Source organism: Balearica regulorum, chromosome 6 (assembly GCF_011004875.1).
Source record: "Balearica regulorum gibbericeps isolate bBalReg1 chromosome 6, bBalReg1.pri, whole genome shotgun sequence".
Classification (NCBI taxonomy): Eukaryota; Metazoa; Chordata; class Aves; order Gruiformes; family Gruidae; genus Balearica; species Balearica regulorum.
In genome coordinates, this window is record NC_046189.1 from 32242621 (window position 1) to 32266978 (window position 24358).

The 24358-nt window shown below is 45.8% G+C and overlaps 1 protein-coding gene across 4 annotated transcripts in view; it reads right to left on the reverse strand.

Annotated features, from left to right (window-relative positions):
• Window positions 1-2382: 2382 nt before the first annotated feature.
• Window positions 2383-24358, reverse strand: part of SLC12A8 (solute carrier family 12 member 8) — a 59368-nt gene continuing 37392 nt past the window's right edge. For all 4 annotated transcript variants that reach the window (XM_075757109.1, XM_075757106.1, XM_075757108.1 and 1 more), the window contains 8 exons: window positions 20083-20170; window positions 18486-18573; window positions 15206-15352; window positions 11637-12297; window positions 10669-10766; window positions 8235-8352; window positions 6376-6436; window positions 2383-3788 (listed from right to left, as the gene is read on the reverse strand). In XM_075757109.1, the coding sequence (XP_075613224.1) occupies window positions 3623-3788; window positions 6376-6436; window positions 8235-8352; window positions 10669-10766; window positions 11637-12297; window positions 15206-15352; window positions 18486-18573; window positions 20083-20170 (1427 nt within the window). In that variant the 3' untranslated portion in view covers window positions 2383-3622. The remainder of the gene's footprint in view (window positions 3789-6375; window positions 6437-8234; window positions 8353-10668; window positions 10767-11636; window positions 12298-15205; window positions 15353-18485; window positions 18574-20082; window positions 20171-24358) is intronic.

Consider the following 24358-nt stretch of genomic DNA (forward strand, 5'->3'; position numbering starts at 1 on the left):
GGACCCGGTTAGTATTGTGGGATCACAAATGCAGCATGAGCTTCCAGGCAACACTGCAAGGCAAGTAATAAAATATTTATCTTCCACTGCCTTCTCTGCAAAGGAAGCCATCAAAACTAGAGCCACCAATTTACAGTTGGAGTCTTCAAAAAGAAACAAAACCAGAGTTTTTACATCCACATCTCTCTTGAAAACAAGTGTTTTCACACCCTGATCCATTGCAAAACCTTCTCATTTCTTACATAATAATAATTTAAAAATCAAATTTCCAACCAAAAGGAAAATAATTATAGATGCTAACAAAGCTTACATGGCTTAGAAGATAGGAGGGCCTTTCCATAATGACATTAGCCAAGCTGCAACCTACATGGGACCTATGATGCTCAGAGCTGGGTCCCAAACCCACCTTCAGGGAAACTGAAGCTTCATGAAAGCTGCAGCATCTGGAGTCACAGCCTGGTTCCCAGGGGGGTGAAAGCAGCACATGTCCACTCACAGCAGCAATCCTCACCCATATTTCTTGCCTTCAACCACTAAACATGAAGCTGATGAATTCCTACCCCTAATTTCACCCATTTTTTTTAGAGTGCTACAGAAACTACAGACGTTTTTGACACGATAGCCCGATCTTTGGCAATGCAACTGCTCTTGCTTTCTCGCTGGAAAAGTTTCCTTGATGTGCAAAGCCCTGCATACCCGTACGGCCAGAACCCATTGAGTCTCCAATGTTACCCAGTCCGTGGGGTTATCAGTGCTAAAACAAGGCTTCCCTCCACTCCTGCTGAAAGATCAGCACGTCCCTTCTCAAGCATTAAACAGGAAAGTTGCTTTACTCATAACCTGTGACAGCAGCAAGGAAGACGGCCCTGTGTGATGCCTTCCTCCCTTGCAGATACGAGGCGGGGAAAGGACCGAGTGCCTGTACTTACCGGGTGGTGGAGGGAGCTGGTACTTGCTGTGCCGGTGGTGCCCGTGGAGGAGGTGGAAGAGTTTCTCCAGCAGCAGCACGTGGAGCCCAAAGACCAGAAATCCCCAGCACGACATGCTCTGCAGAGCATCTCCTCCACTGCCATGTCCCGATAGCAGCTATGGCCATCTGGCGCTGAAGCCAGCCCCGCCACTGCCTTTTTCCAGAAATCCCAAGGCATGACCCATCCCTGCACCCCAGAGTCCTCCGGACAGCCTTTCCTCTGCACAGTGTGGTGCCTTTCTCTGGCAGCTGGCGGAGGCTTTGCCAGTGGGCAAACACAACTGAAATAGTTCAGATGCAAAGGGCTGCTGGAGCTAAAGGTGCAGGACCGGTGGTGGCAGGGGACGGGGACAGCAGCTGCAGACTTAGCTGGCTGCAAGCAAAGCTGTGAGGCACCTTCCCAGCAGTGCCAGCCCAAGAGAGCAGCTGCTTGTATTTCTGGCACATCACATCCCAGTTTGGGGACGAGCAGGGACCACAGTGTCGGAGAGGCAAATGCTTCGCACCAAGGCAAGGTACACAGCCAAGGAACCTTCCCTCTCCTCCCTCTCTGGATCTCGACTGCTGCCTTATTTTAAGAAGGAAACTAAATCTTTTAGGAGCTAACAAAGAGGTTAACCCAGTAATTTCTGCCCATGAATCACTTTCATGCCGTGCTCTGGGGTTTTCTTTTGTTCAAACTACAGAGAAACACGGGGCTGGGCACTGCCTGTCTGGGGAGGGAAGGCACCCCGCAATATTTTGATGGGACAGGACTTTAGGAAATACAAGATTTTACAGTAATGACACGATGGTTGTGTATCAGACTGTAACAGGGGATAACACAGCACCACGCAGCTTGGATCAAGGAGCGTCTGGAGTTTGCACAACAGTGGTAGCTGCCCAGGTCAAGGATGCTACGAGCACAGGAAGGGCTCTCTGGAGCTGCTGGTCCCAGGAAACCCAGGGGAAGCTTCAGCATGGAGCCACATCACCACAACAGATCCAGACTCTTTGGAAACCAAAGGCAAAAGGCAATGGAAGAAAAGAACCCTGGAAGGGGTGTTTCCAACACAGAACGACTGACTCGAGGTGGCTCAGAGCTGGCCACACAAGCATAACTTCCCTCTTGCCTCTGTTGAGATAATTAAGGTTAAAAACACTTACTAAAAGACCTGCAACCTTGAAAAATGAATACACTTTCTGCAGCGTGGCAGGATTGCTCTCTTCTTCACCTCAGTAGAAAGCCTCCTTTGCTTCTCTCTGTAAGAAAACTGGAAGAGCCAAAGCTGCAGCTGGTCAGACCGTGAGATGGGACGGCGAGTCCCCCCACGGCTGGTAACATCGGGGCGCCAAGCGCTGGCAAGCAGAACGGTGGTCAAAGGCATCGAGCGTGTCCACAGCAAGCACAGGTAGGAGATCTTCGTGTCTCAAGATTTTATTGCACAGAAGGAGAAATAAATAATCTACAGGCTGAAATGATCAGAGATGAGAGGAAGTGAAAGGCAGTGATTTCCCTCTCCTTTTAGCATCAGAACAGTTTGTGCTGCTGGGGCTTGCCCCCAATCCAGAGCCCTCCCTCGCACCTCCCTGGGTCTCTGCCAGGACCACTGCCTGGAAGCAGGACAGTGCTCAGCAGAGAGGTTTTTCCCTGGGGAGCAGAAGCGATGGTGACAGAGACATCCATGTAACACCTCACCCCACCCCACCCCACAGCCGCTGCCCACCAACCCTAAGGTCTGCGTGAGAAACCCTGCAGCATTCCCCGCTGAACCTCCTGCATCCCAAATCATGGCAGCAGGAGAAATGGCTCCTTGTGGGAGCTCACTATGGGATGGGCTTTAAGTAAAATTAGCAAAGATGAGGCTAAATGTATTTTGTTAAGGCATTTCTGAACCATCTGTCCCTTCAGCCAGGAGATGCTCTATTTGGACCCACCTTTGTTGTTGGGTCCCAGGTGCCACATCAGAAAGGATGTAGGAAATCACTATGAACAGCTGCTAAGACATCATTTTACAGTTTCACAGTAGAGGTCATTATATTGCATTACTGCATTTAAATGTGCGATTCCAGTTGTGAATATATTTCATAATCTTCTTGCACTTGCCACTGATTACGGCCTATTGTCTAATGCCTTAAAGTACTTTCTAAGACCTTGGAAATTGAAATGCTGAGGTAGAAAATTACTGTATTACGAGCAGGCAAATTCATGCTGAGAGGAGAAGTGAATCGACCTGGAAGGTCGCATCCATCCGTGGCACAGCTGGGAGCGGGGCACTGGCTCCTGCTGCCGAGGTCACCGCTCCCAGGCACAAAGCGTCCCTAGTCACCCAGAGAACGTTTGAAATGGGGTGTTGTAAGCTTTTATAGTGGTGATGGTCTTTAGAGCTCAATAGTGCTTATAATTGAATTCTCTAAAAGGATTATACTGTCCTCAGTAACTCATCACTTCCCTGGACTGGCCCTTTCATTTGCACTTTTTACCCCATTTTGGATAAGATTTGAAACCCAGCAATGTTGTAGTTTGCATAAACAAACAACCCTCAAATATAAAAATAACCCGTCGCATCCTTTTCGTATATATTCAAGTATTTCACAAGGCACCGTGGCAGTCATTAGCATTTCTAAATGCTTTTTGAAGTGACAGCTTGATTATTATTTTTTTTTTGTCCTTTACTGGAATTGATTCAGGAACTCCTCTCTGCTGATAAGCGAGGACTGGTGATAGCGGTCCCGCGAGGCGAAGTCTGCGTTCTCCTCTGTGAGCTGCGTGGTCTCCATGCCAACTGTTGCAAAGGATGGTGTCACCACGATCTGCTCTTTGGGAGATGGCCTTCTCCTGCAAACAGAGAAGCAGAGGCACCTGCATCACCCCTTGTTTGCCATCCATTAGCGGCTGTGCAAACAAAACCAGCCAAACCGCTGCTGTGAAGAGGCTAAATCCTTCTCGGTGCCCTTGGGAGGCATAGAGCTAATCTGAAAATATTTTTCCTTGAAGGCACACAAAAAAATATACTCCCTTCCCCACTGGAAAATATACATTTTTCTTAACAAGTAAGTTTCCTCTTTGGAGGCTGGCTATGGCAAACACTTTCCACACTGTGCAGGAAAAGAAGGAGCTCAAGCAATTTCTAATGAAAAATATCCTTAGAGTTTCCTAAGTTTTAGTGTACATTTCAATTATTTTGTAACTCCTTTAAATGAAAGAGGAAATATTCTTGGAAACTCTTTATTGCAGAGGCTGATTTTTAAGAAAATGTTTTTGCACACCTGCAAATCAAAACGGCAAGAGCTTATAGCATGGGCTCAGACCTCACTGAGCACAAGAGCCTTAGAGGTGTCAAGGATCCTTGGTTGCCTCCAACTCTCTTGCACTCTAATGGGATTTCTTCTTTACTTTCAGTTCATTAAAATATCTTGCCTGGATTTCAAGGAAACAAAGCTTAGGAAAAAATGCAAATCACTTCAACGCAATTTCTTGCTGTGCAGCAAGAAAAAACCGGCCCACCAAGCAGAGCAGAAATTGGTTTTGTGCCAGCATAGCAGGAGCCTTGGCATTAGGGTAAGGCGACCAAGCTGGCTGGCTGACCCAGAGATTGCACTCTTTGAGGAGGGAGAAATAGGATCAGTCTCTGCCTTGAGCACTCTCCAGCTCCCCTCAGACCTCCTCGGCAGGGTCTTTGCTCATCGCTTGCACTGATCAAAGCACTAAGGACAGGACCAGTCTGGTAACGCGCAGGAGAAAAAACCCCTGCGACAATGGCACCTCTACCCACGAGAAGCGGGGCTGCCTCTCCGGGAAGAGTAGTTTCTCCTTTCCACACATGGTAACTCTCCATGAAGACTTGCATCTCAACCAGCCTCCAGTGGGGAACCTCCGACAATGGGCTGGAGACAGGGCTGAGAAGCACCGAGGGACAACGGGGAGGAAAGTGCTGCTCTATCATAGCTGCATCGAGCTCAAATGACCTGCCACAAATCCGCCTGGATGCTGAGGTGGAACCAGACAAACAAGTGTCCGGGATACGAAGCAGTGGGGTCTGACTCACTGTGCCATGAGTAATTCTGGCAGTGCTTCAGCATGGCCCCACGCGCCCTGTTCCATCCTCATCTCCTCACCCTTGGCTTGGGCTCATGTCACCAGTCCAGCAGACGTGAAAAGGGCAGGGAACAACCCCTTACTCCAAATGAGATACGCAGAAAACACAGTGCACACCCTCTGCACCCCCTCACTCTTCTGAATAGTCCGTCTATGTACAGACTTACACAACTGCCATGAGAGTCAGCAGTAGCTGTGTGAACAAAGCTACTCATGGCAAGAGGCGTGCAGGACAGGTGGGTCTTCAGGGACCTGGTCCCATACTCAGAGACATCCACTGGTCTGGTAGAGAGAGCGATGGATGTGAGGCAGGAGAACTAACTGGTCTCTTCCTGGCCATGCCACAGACCTGCTGTGGGGACCTAAGAGAGGTCCCATCACCCCTGGCTTCTCTCCCAAACCACCTCTGCTACCAAAGGCATGTGGCCATGTTATAGGGACTGTGGGCAGACGCAGGAGCTGGCAAGACAGGCATGAGTGTGTGCCAATATGCTTAAATGCCTGGATTATTTTAAAGAAGCCACCAAATTTGCACACATAATGCATGGCAGCTCATGTTGTGCAGTCCTCACCACAGTGTTCACCCACCACAACACAAATGCAACCCAACAGACTGAGAACCCAAAATCCCACTGCACCGTACAGTGGCAGAGATGGTCACTACCCTCTGTGGGAAACCCAAATGTGATGGAATTAATAATTAATAGGATCAAAACAGATTAACAAAATTAGTTAATAACCAACCAGACAAAACCCTGAAGTTCTTCTGCGAAGGAAAACCCCAATTCAAGGCTACTGCAGTCCCATGCAAATTCAATGCTGAACGGTTCCTTCACTGCAGACCTTGTTTACTGTATTTTCCCTGTAGCTATGGTGGCTCCCCCCCAGATTTCCTCTCTGAAACTCAAGCACAGCTGCCACGTGTGCCTGTTCCACCACCACTGTAGTAATTTGCTTTCAATGGATGGTGGGTGGAAGAGATGGAGTCTCCTGTTCCTCACTTCCAGATTTTCCAGTTCAACCTGAGCCACCAAGGTTGAGCACAGACCTTTGGGGTACGATAAAGCTTCAGGCGCTGAGATATGGCTATCAGCTGACACGTCCACACGTAAGGCAGAGGAAACCAGCTCTCCCACTTATGTGGGTCAGCCATATGCCAGGCTGACGGGAGCAAACAGTTATTTTTGCCATTGAGAATAACTTTGTGTATGCAAGAAGGGACTGCTTAAGGTAATAGGCAAGTCAACTCTGCCACCCCTCTCTGAACGTTAGTGGGTCACGGGAACAAGGAGCACTGCCTCGTCACTGCCAAGTGACTGGTACCAACCTGCACGAGGTGAGCAAAACCGACTTAATCCAGCTGAAGAAACTGAAATTCGCTGCTGCTCCTACAGAGAAAAGGCACGAGAAGTCAGTACACTGCTAATTCTCTCATAATAGCATTACACCATTGAATTTTTGCATAAAATCTCAAACCATCATGCTTGTTATTAGCCTTCAGTACACAAAGATTTCACGATGGTGAGAACTCTCCTGCAGCCTTCCCACACGCTGCAGCTTTTAATTGATTGTCAAGAAATGAACCCAAATTTCCCATGGAGAACAGCTATCCCTTCCCAGACCGATAGCTTTTTAAACCCCAGTAAAGCCCTGAGAGAAAAAGGATGTGTCAAAATCCCAGAGCATTTCTGCTCCCAAGGTCTTCATCTAGTCCTTAATCCAGAGCATCTCTCAAGCCAGTGTCTCCCAAAAGCTTTCTAGACAGAAAGGTCGTTCAGTCCTTTGAAGAACAAATTCACAGATCGTTGGATGCCACGTGACCACAAAATAACGTTCACTCACAGTCAAATAACAATCAGTGTTCATTCCTAACTTTTTCTTGCTGTGCCTTGTTTTACTGTTTTCGTGGGAATGCATGTGCAAAAGAAACCAAGAAAAAAAAAGGTCTAATCGTGCTGCTGTTTCTCAGATCACCTTCCAAAATCCTCTATACACTGAGAAATTATTTTCAAAGTAATTTTTGGTAAATATTTCAAAAGCAGATAACAGAGATATAATAACTGAATGTACAAAGGCAAAGAAAACTCCAAAGCCTGAAAACATTGTGTTGTATTTCAAAAAATATAAATTAGCAAGTACTATCCACAGTCTCAGCCCTTTTCTACTATCACATACAGATAAACAGAAAAGAAGTCAGAGTAGAAAGAGAAGCACTGGTGAGCGAAGTTGTGATGTTTACTGAGTGACAACTATTTTTTGGTTTCTCATCATTTGGGTTTCTGAAATCTAGTAGCTCCCTACCTAATGTCTAATAATCTTTCATCTAAATAAACCTGGGTAGCTAGTTCTGCATTGCCTGTAAGACATATGGACTCAGGCTCTTTTGACTTTTCTCTTCTTGGACAAAAAATTGCACATCCCCGCGTGCAGGTACTTACGTATGCATGCACCTACGTATGTATGAACGCAGAAGTAGGTGCGTACGTGTGTACTGTGTGCATATCACCTTCTCCCTTCAGAGACACAGACCAAGGCAAACCCCTCCTGCGGCCGTGCCAAGGAGCTGTAGGCTCTCGTGAGCTGCTTTCTGAATGTGCTTCACTGTTTAATTTTGAATTTGTTTAAGCCGATCACATGCGCAGACCTTTGTAATGCCCTCTGCCTAAGGGTATTTTCCCAGATTACATTCCCAACACATTCAACCTGGTTAGTTCTGGCATCAAAAGGCTCTCTTGTTCCACAGTTATGAATGCTGAGCATTAATGAGATACTTGTCATAATTACCATTTTCTTTAAAGTTTTCCCAGGTGGGTTTAGATTGATTAATTAAGTTTATTAAAACATATTTATGGCAGATTTTTCTCATTGCTGTGATATATTTACAATCATCTGCCACGCCGGTAATTCTTAGTATTAGTATCTGGTTTTGCCAATTGAAATACAATATAATAAAGCAATAAGCACAATGTTCAAACTATCAAACCAATGCTAGTTACAGTTAGAATCCAATATAAAACTAAAGAGTCAGAGAGAAAACGTATTAAAACTAGCAATGAAACAAAACCTCATCCTTCACTGTGTCATGTGCATATTAAACACAAGAGTCTCAATTCCTCATTAAGGTAAATTAAAGCTTAATGAATTTTTAAGCAGATTTAATAATACAGAAAAAAACCCCAAACTCACCAAGGGGGAGTCCTGGGCTCACTTGGCCAATGTAGAAATACAGAATAACCGCTGCACCCAGGCTGACCAGGGTATAGATCCACTGAATGACAAACATTATGATGAGGGACACGATCGCCTGTTGGAAAGACACCGTGTGGGGTTACCCCAGAATCCGTAAGATAATACGATGATGACAATCTGACAGTCCCTTTTCTGCAAAGCCCAGCGGCTCTGCTGACCTCCTGCTCCGGCCCTGCGGGAGAGCTGGCAGCGCAGAGCCCGGGGAGGACCGCTCACCCACAGACACAGCCTGACACCGGGTCAGCAGTTTGCTCCTCAACCTGGCAAGATGAGCTAGCATTGCAGCTCTAACGGAAACTCCTTGATAACCGAGGCAGTGCTGGGGCTTTAAGCTCTTATGAGAGCATCAGTAAATGCTTTTTCCCAGAAATGCTGCATCTTGGTTTTAAATGCATGCAAAACCAGTGCTTTGAAGGCATCTCTGCACCTCTGACTTTCTCAGGGTCTTCTTGGGAACATTGTGCAAGAGACACGCACAGTCAGGATCCAGGACGCAGCCAGAATTATCCTGATGAGCGTCTGCTTTTAGGTGCCTCCCTCCTAATGACGTTATGGGATGGGGACACAACAGAGGATCTCCTTGCACAAGACCTGCTGCACAGCCCACGTCCTGCCCATGGGAGGAATGATGCCAGCTGCAACCACATGGGTGGATGGATGCTCTTGGGCGTTGGTGGCTGAGGCCGGTGGGATAGCAGGACCCCTGGGAAACCACATCATCTCCTGCCTGCAACACTCCATGGTGCTTGGCTTTTGGCCACACGTAGAGCATTTCCTTAGCTGAAAAGATCTGGGTAGGGCATGGCTGAGGTTTCTTGGTAGTGAGGTTCCCGTGTTATAGGGAGCCTTGTTAGGTCTCACTGTCAAAAGGAGGGACGGTACAGGTTTACAGTGTCATCTTCAGTGGCATGGAGGTAGCTTTCGGTGAACTACCCTGAGTCCTAGAGGCAGCGTGGACCTCAGGTCTCTGCTTGGGCTACTCCAAGAGGAGTATCCAGAGGCTCACCAGCTCAGGAGGTAGATTTGGCTCAACGGGATGTGAAAGAGGGCAGGGGTAGCATCTTCACAGGTGAGGTGAGAAACAGCAAGGGGCGGCACACAAAGAAAGATCTAAATGAGTCCAGACTGACACGACTGGTGAAGCTCAAAGAGAGAGGGCAGAGGGGAAAGGAGCCAGGATGAATAAATGCATCTGATTTTTCCTTCTGTGATTTTATTTTGCATCGTTGATCCCTTCTCAGCTCTGCTGAAACCTCCTCCCAACCCTGATTACTGACAGGAAACCAAATCTGCTTTAATGAACATGTCAGTCATCTCCGTAAGCAAATTCCCCCCGAAGGCAGAGAGCTGACCGCTCCGCGATGACACGCGCTTGGGAGCCACGTTAGTCACCGAGCCCAGAGACAGCATCAGTGCGCAACCTCCTGAAGATGTCATTGCTAGAGAGGAGCCTCCGCATCCATCCCACCCCTGGCACTGCAGTCTGGCGGGACCCCTCACCGGGAGCTGGCTTCTAGCAGTGAATTTGAAAAGAGGATTAAACTGAAAGCGTTTGGTGTGTTGTTCAAGTGGGTTTGTTACATTTTACGCACAGCTATGAAATCCCCATCCATGCAGCAAAGCCATATGGTTCATTCATTATGCATATCTGACCCTTTCCCTGTCATCTGCCCATTAATCCATCTTCCCAAGATGAATTTAAATGTCTTAAACTCCTCAGTGGCTCGAGACAGAAGCTATTTAAAAGTTATTTATTCTTTAAACTAACGTGCTGGAGGAATGCTCCACTTTCCTCCCTCAAAAGATGGAATTTCACAGCCAGGCTGCTGGTAGCAGGAGGTCAGTGCTAATGAAACCCTACCCCGAGCTTGCAGAAACTGGCTTATAAATAAATGCAACGCAGCTTTGAAGCTGATGTCTCTATCCCAAGGCAAAAAAAAGCAGGCTGGCACACAGTGCAAAGAGGGACACTGATTTCCTCCCCCCCCCCCAGCCAGCCAGCCATGCATCTCTGAAGTCCCAAGATGCCAGACTTTGAATTTGTATCTTTTTGGGTTGGGTTGTTTGGTTTTTTGTTTTGTTTTGTTTGTTGGAGTGTTGGGTTGGGGTTTTTTTTGGGGGGGTGGGGGGGTGGTGGTGGTTGCTGTTGTTGTTTTAACTAATATGCCATCTGGCTTTCTCTGAATTTGAACTGCTGGGTGCATGGTACCTTGCGTACTTAATTCAGGTGACCTGGAATACTAGAAACTAGAAATTTTAAAGTACTCCAGTGTATTTACACTCCAGTGTATTTACACTCCAGTAAGTGATGAATTTCTTTCTGTTTTCCACAATCACAAACCAGTGCTCAAAATAAAAGAAAATTACTTACACCAGCAAAGGAAACCCAGTGATTGCAGAATTTGGAGTAGAAGGATTCTGGTATTTGCTGAATTCCCAGGTCTGGATTTTGTTGCTTTATAGATGATTCTACAGAGAAAGAAAAAAATAAATAAAAAAAAAGAAAAGAGACATTAGAAAGGAGCTATAATGTGGGGTTTTTTCTCCTATTTTAGATTACCAGATTCCAGAAAACCAAAGCAGAAATTCTAGCTGACAGCTGGGTATGGCAGAGTTAAACCAAAACCTCTAAAATGAAAACAGAAAAGAAGTGCAAGAAAAAAAAAATTGCCAACTCTGGTACTGAGTCCATTTGAAGGCCACATCTGCCTACCTCTGCCTCAGTTTCTCTATTTGGGAAAAAAAGAGAAAGAATAATTTTCTCCCTCAGAGGGGTTTACAAAGCTTAATTGACTAATGCTGATAAAACACCACAGCACTGAGATGACAAACTCCAGGCAAACACATGGTATCCAATACCCACATCGCCAACAACACAAATTCAGACTCTTAGCTGTGGATGTTGAATTACAGGCTCCACCTGCGGCAAGGGGACCACTGCGTTTTGAGAGCCTGAGTCAGACTCGCACAGCTCCATCCTTCCTGCCCTGCACCAGGATGAATTAAACCCCAGGATACACTCAAAACCTTTTAAATGTACAGCATTAAGCGTGCATGTGTAGAATAATGAGTATACAGTAAACAGCCCTACACTAAATATAGTCCTGCCTGCCTTCCTGTGATTAATCTTCCATAGGAAATTGCATTGGAACTTCTCCTGTGATGCATTGCGATGAACTCGACCCTCACCTGGAATAAATGATATTATTGCTATGAATCACCGAATGACAGCCCCGTATAAAGCTAGTTTCATGCCTGCCTTCAGGAAAGCACCGGGAGCACCAAGGTTATAAACCATTCCCCGTGAGCACGGAGATGTCCATCTCCTACAGCCCTTACCTCTCCTCTCCGGCACCTCGCTGCAGAGCTGCTCCCCCCGCTCCAGCAGCCCGGGTGTCTGTTGGGCATCCGCAGCAGGTGATGAGCATGGACCCATGTCATGCTGATGGACCTGCTCAGCCAGGTCCTGCTGGCTCTTGCTGCAGGGCTCTGTGGTCTCATCCCAGCCGTACTGAGCCAGGGGAGCATCGTGATGGAGATCCAGGAGAAAGCTGTCTTGTAACGTCTGCTTGGCTGGCTTCTTTGCCTTCTTCTGTTTGACATTTTGGGTTGAATTCTCGGCTCCTCCTTTTTTGCAAGTACTTGGCTCACTATGAAATGGTTTAAAAAGCTGGTCCATGTCTTTTGTGAATTCCAACAAGGTGCCGTTTGACCTGCTTTGAATTACTCCATCTGCTGCACGGCTGGAGGGCTTGTTGAAAATTAAAGGCTGGGAAGAGTGAGCAGGCCTAGTGGTTTCCATCTGGGTCTCGTCAGGCTTCTGCTGAATGTTGTAGCTCAAGGAGACTGAGAAATAGGAATAGTCTACAGCAATATACGTCAGCATGAAGTTGATGGTGACTATGGGAGCAAGAACATTCACTTGCCCAATGAAGACGAAAGCCATGGTGATGAGACTCGTTAAGCAAATCGCAGCCACTGGAGTCTTGTTGGGTCCTTTCTAGTTCATAAGTAAAACAAACTTACATTTAAATTAACAACCCTGAGCCTCACCGTGAGGATTCCCCGCTTGCTCAGCTGTCATGAGCAGTCTGCAGGACCCTCTTAGTCATGAAATACATGCATGCATGTGCAAGCAGAGACTGACCAGCTTAATAAATTAAAGAACAGGCTGGAAGCCAAAAGCTGCTGAGCTCCCACCTCACCTCTGAGCCTTACTCAAGCTTTGTCTTTGGAAAATTCATCCACTCTCACTCCATATCTCTGTGGTAAAACAATGTCATTAAAGCAGCAATAAACCTTCAGAGATTTGTGGGGCTTATGGGAAGTCCAGCAATAAAACGTGTTAATTAGAGTTAACCGTTCATCTCTAATTTCCCTACAGGACTCCACATCGCTGCCTACTCAAAAGGCTCCTGCACGCTGCCGCTGGAAAGGCTTCAACTTCCAGAGAGACTCAAGGAAGCTCTGCCTGCGTGGAGCAGTGCCACCTTCACATCAGCAGCTTCTGGCCCTGCCCTGACACGAGGCTGAGCTAAATCCACGGTCTGCTGAGCCTCTGCGCTTGGGCTTTCCCTCCTTTCTTCCAGCCAAGCCACGTCTGCCCAGCAGCAGGAGGAAAGCAGCAGAGAGGTCAGGCAGGCGAGGATGCTGGGGGGCGGCAGGCAGCCAGGAGAAACACCGCCTGCTCTTCTCCTTTGGGCTGGGGTGAAGGCAGGGAGAGGAGGAGAAAAAGGGAGACAAAGCAAAGGGCATCAGGGGGTGGAAGGGCTTTAGCCATCAGCTCGTGAACTTTAATCCCAGGTCTAACGTGTCCTTCCTTGTACCAGGCACTGTCTCGCTGTTTCAGTAGCCCAGAAGCCTGTGCAGGCTGTGTAAAGACCTCGCTGGAAAATATCTTACAAGATATCTTACAAAATATCTTAGGTTTTCACTTATTGCACGTGCTTCTTTACTAAACACACAGCTCAAATGGAAACTATTTCTATTTTATTAATAGAAAAGGGGACCAGTTCTGGATCTTATGCCTTTTCACAGTGAAACAGAAATATGCCTCAGGGATAACGGAACGCGGTTCTCAGAAAGCATCTTTGGTATCAGAAAGACGTACTGAGATGGGGAACAGATGGTACCATCTCGGGATGCCTCTGGCTTGGGTTTAACTCTACAGAAAACAATCGTGTCCTTCCCATCAGCGGGGGTTATGGTGACTACAACACTTTTTTCAACCATGGAAAAGAAGAACTGATGTGGAACTGATTGTTAAGAGCAAATTAAATTTGTAAACTCTCCATAAACCAAATCTAGACAACTTTCAAGGTGGCAGAGAGAAGGACAGGGGGAAAGTGATCTGCCTTTGATTCCTCACCTCTTTTTGGGCCCTTCCCACTGTGGCATTCTGCCCGGACAGAGTTCAGAGCAGAAAATCTAACAGGAAGACAGAAAACTATCAGAGAAGAGAGGGAATCAGCTTTGCAGTCAAATTTGCTAAATCACTGAGAATTTGCAAAGGATTGCCAAGCAGAGAACAGCCTGTTCGGGGATCGCCTGACAACTGCTTTCAGGAGCTGGAAGTTTTTGCTGTCATTATTGTTCCTGCTTCACTTACAATCATTACTATTTATTATTAATATTGCTATTATTGTGGCTTTAATTTTAGAAAATTACTTTGAGAAACATAAACCAAAGCATATACCTATAAAACATTTAAAGATTTTAAAACATTCATAAATACCAATACTGTAAAATATTTACAAGCTGCTCTGAAGGAGCAAAATGTCGTAAGATATCGTAAGATTTTTCCAGCCTTTGCTACAGACAGTTAGGTGCTGCAGGTTATTGAGAGCGAGGGAATTATTTTGTCCCTGTTTAGAAGAAGAGAAAGACATAAAAAATAGTTTGCTGTGGATGTATAGCCCAAGCCTACAGACTCCTTAGTGACTGGTACTTTGACTGATCTCGGGGAACGACGATTCATGTGAACAGGAATTACTTATGAGGACAAGGAAAAAGCCTCTTGTCATATTCAAAGCAAGGCTTTGTTTCAAAGCATATCTAAAGCTTATCAGCCCCCTAACTTAACCTTTCAAATCTATTCTTTGTTTTTATTTTGTGGTGTTCAAAAGGCACCTTATCTTACAAAGAAGCATCCTCTCCTCCGGTGCACGCAGACTGAATCTACTGCACCGTGACTAGTCACATACTCAGCGATGAGGTTACCAAAGAGGATAGGAAGAGCTCAAAGAAAAAGTGAAGCAAAGAAAGAAAAAAAAAAAAAAAAGTAAAAAGAAAAAGGATAAAGAGGCAGTTATTCTCCATTTCCACAAGTGCTTGGGCAAAAGCTACAGGCCTCTGCCCTGGACAGGAGGGCAGAAAAAAGCTAGGTACCAGTACCTCCATCAGTCCAGCGTAGATAAGGTGTTTCAAAAAAAAAAAACAAACAACCCACAGGTAAAGTTGTATCATAAGCAGTTGTGTTACTAGGGGCATCCTGAAAGCAGTGGGTTGGCGGGAGGAGCAGGAAGGGCTCTGTGTGTGGGGGGGTACAGGACAGATAGCCCCGGGGGCCAGGGTGCAGAGGTGGGTGAGCAAGATGCTGGGCGAAGCAGTGCTGGTCCTCTGCGGTGCTGAGCCCCGTGGGAGGGCTCAGGGCAGAGGCGGTGCAGCATGGGCGGCAGGCAGGGAAAGGACCAGAGCAGCCAGGCTCTTGGGTTTGGTTTTTTTTATAAAACCACCCATTTCCTGGCTTTTCTGCCTACTGTAGGGTACCAGATGCCAAACCCTCCCCTTCTCAATTTTCATACATCCCCCATCTCACCCTACAGACACCCAGAAACCCTGGCTTCTTAAATCACCAGTTTTCCTTCAGGTGAAGGCTTGAGAGCAATCTCAGAGAAAAGACGACTAACCCCACGTCCCAGGAAGGCGAGCATGGGGATCACGTTCTCCTGGGCGATGCATTGCAGGATCCTGGGTGCTCCGTACAGCCCTCCCATGCAGGAGGCCAGGGACGAGATGTACAGCCCTAGCAAAAACAAGAAACCCACCAAGGATACCTGGAGGAAGCACAGAGAATGCAAAGTTGATTATATTGCTCTTTAAAGACCCCCGAGCAGTCTTAAATACATGTATTTTAAGAGAGCACATATATTTTGTAACATTGCTAAAATGAACAGAACGAGCCCTGGGAAAGCAGCAATTTAACTGGTCTGTGGTATAAAGTGCAAGCAATTAATACAGGAAAATTATCCCATAAAAGTAATTTAATACTGAACATCCTGTACCGACAGAGCCATTTGACAAGCTCATATCCAAGAAATTCTTTGTCACTTGGAGCAATTGCGGCAAAGCAGCAGCTATTAGGTTCCCCTTAAGTAACTGGAAGTGAGTTTATTTCAGGAGAGATCACTTATATACAGAGCACATCATACAGGAAAAGCTGCCCAGGCTTCCAACCATCCAAAACAGGAAGACAAACCCCTGCGTCCCAGAGGGGAAAACCAATCCTGAAAGAAAATCCACAGTAAAACCAAATCAAAATTGCCACTTAAATGGCAACTCAAAAAATATGCTCTGAAGGATATAATACAATGACCTTATTTTCCTGTCTTCAATGAGAAAAGAATTTCCTTTGGCCGACATGAAACTTTTAAAAAACAAATAAAAAAATCTTTAAAGCCACAGTGCTAACAAGGCCGGGTTTATTACCGGTTTCTAGTGAGCACTCTTTCAAAAAGGGAGCATCTCCTGCAGACGTGGAGGGAAAGGAGGGCAGCTCGTGGTCTGTCACACAGAAGCAAGGTCTGGGGTCACCACTGTCAGGTGCTGCAAGCACAGGCAGCATCTCTAAAAAAATACCCATCCAAACACACAAACCCCCACAATATGAACACTGGGCAAGAAAGCTTTGAATTGGGAGTGCTCCTGGTACCGTGGTGTGAGGACATGGGCGGACACAGCCAAGGAGACTAAGGTCACCTGAGCCATCCCCACGTCCTGCAAGACCACCTGAGTCTGACAGCCAGCAGCCAGCCACAGAGAAAGGCAAATCAAGGTAGGGGGTAACACCAGCACAGAGGCCAGGCAGGGAGAAAAAAAAAAAAAAAATCCAAATTTTGGTCATCCTGCCCATACTCCACTGAAGCGAGCTGCTGGAGGTGCCCGCAGACATCCGTGGCGGGGGATGGCACTGAATGCAGGTCCCCCATGAGCCGCATGTCCTTCACTCCCACCTCTCCTTTCGTGGGAAAAAAAGGTCTAAATGCACATGGGTCCTCCCGGCTTCTGCCCCTGTTGATGTCAGGTGGTGCATGCTTTATTAGAAGGAATTACAAAAATTTACATGTCTAAAGATGACTCAAGCTACATCTGCCTTTTCCTCATCTGTGAAACCCACACGTGGTGAAAAGGAGGTTGGGTATGTAAAATTGATGTCGTGGTCCAGAACCGTACAAACCTCCTACCACAACATTTCTTTTCCCCACGAAAATCCACTCGGCCTTGTGAATTTTATCTTGTGGGACAGAAGAAACTTGAGAGAAAGATGAGCAGATATCAGCTTCCATTAGACCAATGGACATACACTGAATGGGGCATCTTCCCTTCCCTCTCTAATCTCGCCCTGCTCTGAGAAATACTTGGAAGAAACAATTAGTTGTGCCAGACATCATATATTATTTTAGCTGCCAAAAATGCTTGCATTTAAATGTACTACTTGACATTCAAATCAGGGTTAGAGGGGAAGAGTCCTTTTCACTGAGGCTGATAAAAGGGTTTGCTGGTGGCTTTGAGCACAGAGAGTGTGAATACTTTGTAAGAAATTGGCACTTTGAGCTCATTAGAAGTGAAATCACTGAATCTCATTTTTATGTTTACAAAGGCAAACAAGTACTGTAAGGGAGAAAAGCAGCCAAGCTCACCTGTGAGTGACAGAAAGGGAGACTTTGCATGTTGGATGCGTAATGGTTTCTCCTCCTCCCCTCCCTCTCTCCAAAGTCATTAAAATCGAAAGTGGCTTGCAATAACTCAAAGAAGCAACATGACTATTGGGATTGCACCATTGTTTTGTACCATACTAGGGAAAAGAAAATTCAATTTGCTTTTTTGGGGGGTGGGGGTGTTGGGCGGGGTTTTTTAGTTTTGTTTTTTTATATTTAACACTATTAAATATCTTCACATTCTTTACTGGGACATTTTCCCTCCAGAGGGTTTTAAAGTTAAAACACAGCTTTTTTAAACGATCTTTTTCTTGTCAGGTGATTCATTCAAAGGTGCATTTTAGTTACTGTACTTTTCGCCCACTTAGTCTGTCACATTGACATACAAAGAAGGTAGGCTCATTCTTTTTTCCCCTGAAACAAATGATTTTTTACCTTAGAGGAAGTGGCAGGCACCCCACCAATAACTTGGAATTTATTTTGGGGACTAGAGGAAGTCTAGAGTTACAATTACTTAGAGAGAAAATGAAGCCAGAGTTTCAAAATTATATTTTAGATTAAAACCACATTACAATCAAATAAGTGACAAACATGTCAATTTTAAATTAATCACAAAAAACAGTGTCAAATATGATGAACCCATGATTTTGGATAATGCTGAATAATAGAAAATTATATCCCATAACCCATTTAAAGTAAGACAGTGACACACATGGAAACCTTTTGCTCTCTTTTTAAGGGCCCGCAATGACAACGTTCATTGCCTGTAGCGCTACAAACCTCCCTCATGGTACATACACCCATGTGGAATGCCTCGAGTTTAATAATCCTATTGCTCACCCTGCAATTACAGCCCGCTAGATACGGAAATGTAAGCCTCGCTTGACTTAGTAAAGATAAGCAGGGGGGTTCTTTAGAGATTTCAATTTGGTCTAAGCTTTCACCACTGAGAAAGGATACATTGAATAAAATACAGCATTTATCATTAGACCACATTAGCATATTTTAGCTCTTAAAGCTATTGCCGGGTGATTATGCCAAGATTCAGCATTACTGGATATGCTGGTGAATGCAAAGCTATTCAAATCAATTGTATGCTGCGATTTGCAATGGGAAAATCCCCCTGAATGTCAATGAGGGATGGGTACCCAAATTCCTCAGGCTTCTGGAGAAGTTCAAGCGTTCAATAAAGCAGATGGCAACCTGAAAGCACCGTTATATAAAACCACACTGGGTTATTCGAACAAGTTACCTTCTCTGCTATCATGAAGTCATAGCGGAGGGACTGACGGGTACAAATGGCTCCCAGCAAAAAAACAAAGACCATGTACAGAAACCACCTGCAAACAATAAAAATAAACTATTATTTTTCCAGCAAGAGAAGACCATTGAGAATTCTACCCATTAGCAGAGCCAGGAGAAGGTTAAATACCTGCAAGTTGGGTCTTCAATCACCCTGCATGGGCTGTTCCTGCATGATTTAGCCTCAGGGCTAAATTTAAGACCGGTCCACATTACTTACCCACTATAGTGCACCAGGGACAGCTGCAGCGTGGCCGTACGACACCCCCGAGGGGAAGCTACCTGCAAACTTGATGTGAGCATGGGGGGCATAACCCAGTCCTGGGGACAGACTTTTTAATAGCACCTGTAGCGATAGGACAAGGGGTAATGGTTCTAAACTAAAAGAGGGTAGATCAGACTAGACAGAAGGAAGAATTTTTTTTTTACAATGAGGGTGGTGAAACACTGTCACAGGTTGCCCAGAGAGGTGGTAGATGCTCCATCCCTGGAAACATTCAAGGTCAGGTTGGACAGGGCTCTGAGCAACCTCATCTAGTTGAAGATGGACGTCCCTGCCCATGACATGGGGGTTGGACTAGATGGCCTTTAAAGGTCCCTTCCAACCCAAACCTTTCTATGTTTCTACAGTTCTGCAGGTACACAGGTCCCCTCGTCTGGCAGTAACGTTAAACACCGCAGCCAGCTTGCTCTACAGCCTCAGTCATGATCCTCCTCTGGTGCCTCTGGCCTCTCCAGTACTCAGGTGGAGGGATAAGCTAGTCTGTCTGCAAAGCCCAGACAGCAGAGATGTGAATGACCACAGTCCACCCATCGGTGATACTTCTGTGTCCTGTGCAATCCCCTCACTTAAAACAAGCACTAATTTCAACAGGAATCCCTCTAAATTCTGAAGATCCTTCCTCTCTGTCTGAATCTTGGTACACAATTAAAAGTAGTAATTTCAAAAGCAATTTAGGTGGCAATGAAAGCAGGCAGGAAAATCTACTGAGGTGTTTGGTTTTTTTTTAATATGTAACAGTATTTTACTCCTGGAAAGCAGCATTCCCCAGGGGAGAGCACTGCTCAGAGATGCAGGGCTCCTGTGTTCCCCTAGCCTTGCAGGTGGGTAGGTCATCTCACCTGTCTCAGCCCTATTTTCCCAATAATAAAAATTATATTTTTTTATATCTTACATTTGTTATCTTTATGATTTACATAGAAAAAGAAAGCACTTTGAAATCAACAGTGATAAGTGACAAACTCACGCACCCCAAGCCTTCGAGAACTTTGCATCCCGCTCCGGGATAGCTGGGCTGCAGCGGCACAACCGCTCTCACACCAACACACATCCCACCCGGCAGAGGAAGAACTGATTATATCTGCATTAGTGAACCTCTTCTCTAACCCACCCAGAGTAGGTGGTGATAATGGATGATAATTTGAACGAGAGCCAGAATTTAATTTTCCAGATGGCTAAGTAATAAAAGGTTGATGGGAATTTGAAATGGAGTGGTCACATCCAGGGCAGTCTCCAAAGAGTAAATTTTCCCCAATTTATGACTTACGAGGTGCCAATAGCAGCCAGAGACCCCAGGGGGATGTTGGTAGCAGGCTTCTGGAGATCTCCACTCATATTGAACCCAGCCATCACACCTGTATTTTGTAGATATCAATGCAATTTAGAGTTAATTTAAGTTACAGCATATTTAATACATAATAGGTAATATAATTTAATCGATCAGTTAATCGATTGCTTTAGAACAGTAACGATATAATTTCATTGCACTTAACATACATGAATACTGTCTCCCTTTGATTGTTTGTTAAGAAATTATTCATGTCCTTAATAGAAGCAAGCCACCACTAACATGTCCACAAAGAACCATTTGTCCAGCTTGAACAATGCTGGGGGGAAGGGGGGAAAAAAAAAAAAAAAAAGCAGAAATCTGAACAAAGCCCATCTTATCTTAATGCAAACCTCACAGAAGACAGTGCTGTCCAATTGTTGAAAAGAGAAATGCTACCGTTCATCAGAGCAGCACATTCAGGGGGTGGTACTACCTCCCCCCAGCCCAGACCAGATCCATTACGGGTCCCTGCATTCACAGGGGACAACCACCATTACAAAACGGCCTGTCCGGTCCGCGTTTAATGACGGTCACATGCACATTTAGCAGAAGGAATAACAGTGCTCAGCACGTAGGTGGCACCTTCCAGCCAAGGGATTTGCTTTGGAAGTAGGCATTATCGCTACTTTGCAGATAGGAAAACAGAAGCGCTGAGAGGGTAAGCGATTGTCCCAGCGTCATGCACAAAACACATGGTAGGACTAAGAATAAAGTACTGAACTGTTATTTTAGGCCAGAGTACAGGGTATTGTACAATCAGGGACAGTCATTAGCCTAAAAAATTATCATCTAAAGACACAAGAAAGGGAAACAGGATGGAGCAAAGAATCTCCACGTTGAGGCTAGGAACCTGAGGTACCAATGGGTTATAAGACTTTGCCCACCGTTGAAGAAGGAGTCATACCAGACTTGGCAAGAAAACACAACTTTTTTCATCAAATTATCCCAAAACATTTCCCAGAAAACTTCATATATCTGTTATAAAAATAAATAAATAATCTGTGATTTAGAATCTTGATGAGAATTTGGACACTTTGAAGACAAGGTAGAAGACTCTCTTTAAGACACTAACTTCTGCCCATCACTGTCCCACCACCCCTTGGATGTCTGAGAAACGTCTTCATAAGGACGTGTGGGCCAGGTGCCAGCCAGCAGTGCTCACAGGAAGGTCCCTGGGAGCTGGGATGAGATCACCACAGAACAACAATGAGGAGGAAGATGCCAACGCCACGGTGCTTGCAGCATCTGCCAGCCCTGGCAGCAGGGGACCGACCGCACATCGGTCTGCCACTCAGCTGCCAAGTCCAGCAGTCATTCCTCATTTTCAGAGAGCACAAGAATGACAAAGTCAGTCTCCGAGGCTGCAAATCTGAGTGACTACAGCTCTACATCAGCGACAGCCCATTGCATTTTAAAGCTCAAACACTGTCTGCTGCTGAGGAGGATTTTCTCCCAAGACAAAGGGTAGACAGGAGCTGTGGGACAAATCCCAGGGTAAATGGGACAAACCCAGCTCAGCTCGATGGGTGCCTTCCCTACAGACCTTGCACAGCCACCGACAGACTGCGAACAGAGAGTAACGGTTGAGTTGCTCATCGGGAACAGGGACTCATCTCCCTGCGCCGTCCCAGGCTTTGCTGTGCGTCTTCATGGCTCCATCTCCCCATCTGCTAGACGGCAATCGTAACACTTCCTCTCCTCACTGTGCTGCTGTGATGATAGCACGTTAATGAGCACAAGGCACTCACATGTTGCCAAACATATTGGCTAAGCATCCAGGGCTTTATTTATTTATTATTAATTTTCCTTGATCATCTTTTTTTTTTTTTCCCCTTGATCATCCCACCCAGCAGCCATTTTTTTCTGTCCTCCTCTCCACCACAGAGCCAGAGCCCCAACGGTCCCCATGGGCTCCTGGCATTCCTCAGCTCCTGGAAGAGCTCTCTTCCAGATTCAGACCAGATTTGAATCCTTGACACCATACTGAAAACATTACAAATCAAAATCAGTTCTTAATTTTCTCCTGGAAGACTATTCCATGGAGATACTTCTGAACAGCACTGCTAAAAGCCTGTCAACTGGTGCATTTCTCCCCAGATAAAGCTTCCAAGCACTGTTAAAGCACTGCTCCTTTTAAACAGCTACACAATAGGCTTAGCTGGAGGTGAGAAAAGTTAGGAAGGCAGAGGTCCATGGAAATGGTCACAAACATCATGCTAAATGAAGCTGCGATTAAGCACTCTTTGGTGACTTTGCAATTCAGGAGCAAAGCAGAAAGCTGAGAATACTCTGAATTTTTCTTCTAAAGGGAGCAAACTATAGTCAGAAGGACAGCTGTTAATCTCATGTGCCTCTTGGCCAAGTTTCCCAAACATCTGGCACCACCTCTAAATCTCCCAGCTTGAGCTTGACTCACCTCTTCCTCATCCAAACTCCTACCTCAGCAAAGCACTGGGGAAACACCAAAATGGCATTTGCTGGACTGAATATGAAAAAGTTGAAGATATGTGAGTCATCTGTGCAGCAATGACTGTACAGCCCAGGCCGCCTCATTGCCTCCCTCTCACAGACCCATGCGTATTGAGGAGCAGCCAGGAGATGATCTGCCAGAGCCCACATAAATGGGATCTTGAGATCGATGACTGACCTCCTGCCTGGCAGTGACTAGGGGTCAGACCCAGGTCAGTGCACACCATTAGTCGCTGTCAGGACCCCCAGGAGGTCACTAGAGTCTCATGGCTTCCACTGCCAAAGGCCAAGGCCACCACAGAAGGAACCAATATAGATATTCTCAGCCACTGAGGCAAAAGCCATCTCCTCCATGTTGCAGCTATGCCTCAGTCCTGACTAGTACAGGAGGATGGACAATCTTGTAGTATAGAAGTATGGACAATGCTAAAGTCACCTCTCCACCACCACTCAAAAAGTAATTTTCCAGTCAGGATGACAACTGCCAAAGAGCAATACTGAGAAAGTCTTTTGTGAGCAGCAGACTAACCATCCCAATTTTCAATGGAAGGACAACCTGATTAATTTTCAAAAGAAACTAAACAATCTCCACCATCCATAGTGTTGGTCACCCTCTGCCAGAGAACTGGTCTGACTTGTGAGTAGCCACAAACAGCCTTTCCAGAGACTCTAGCTACTCAAGAAAAGAAAAACCCTACACTTGCATGCAAAATTCAGTGACGTAGAGAAGTTGGGACGTTCCTTCCTCCAGACACCGACCTGTCCCTAGGGAAATGGCCAATCCCTTCTAAACGCAAGCAGTCGTATCTGCAGATTGTCCATGGAGAAAATTATCCACCTCTGTTTCAGCAAGATAGCAGGCTGGATTTTCCACACTGGCTATTATCTCAGAGAGCAGCAGATAATGACAAAGCTTCTGGAGAAGGAAGCATGAAAACACAGTCAACTCAGCCAGGAAATTATGGCTGAGACAGTCTGTACATTGCTGCTATTCCCAGCATAAGTCTGTCCTGGGCATCATCCAGGCCGTGGATACGTGCACGAGGGGACCACCTACATTGTACGTTAGACACAACCATCAGCTCTACCAGCTCCAGCTTCTAACTCTACCAGCTATGGTTTATAACTGTAGATACGACTGCCTGCAAACACCTATTGCATTTTCCAACAAATTTACTGTAAAATATAAAAGGGTGGGTTTTTTTCCTTCACCCAAGAGATGAAGAATGGAAAATCTTAGATAAGAATTGTAGCTGATTTTTTAAAAGGGCCAAATTCTCCACTGATGTAAGCTGGCACCTCTCCATAGACTTCAGTGGAGTTGTGCCAGTTTACATCATCTGATAACTTAGCCCAAAACGTCTAAATCTATTTGCTGTCATTTTGCAAGTGCCAAATATGGTTTATTTCAGAACTGGTTTCAGCACAATGATATTTTCCACTAACACCACTTCAAACGCCATCTTACTTTCTTCTATCACATGACAACACACTTCTTTCATTAGATAGAAAACCTTGGGGATTTAGTAGAAAAAGGAAAACATTCTCTGCACCACAGAAACAATATTTAACTGCATTTTAAAGCTGCACTGATGGTTGCGTGGCTGCTGCTACTGTCGCGGTGCAGTCCTAGGAGTGGAACTCGGGCAGGCAGCTCCCAAGACTCCTTCCCTGTGCAAAGCCCTGGTTAGATGGGTAGCTGGGTGTTTGCATACCACAACGTGGCAGCAAAACACGTGCATGA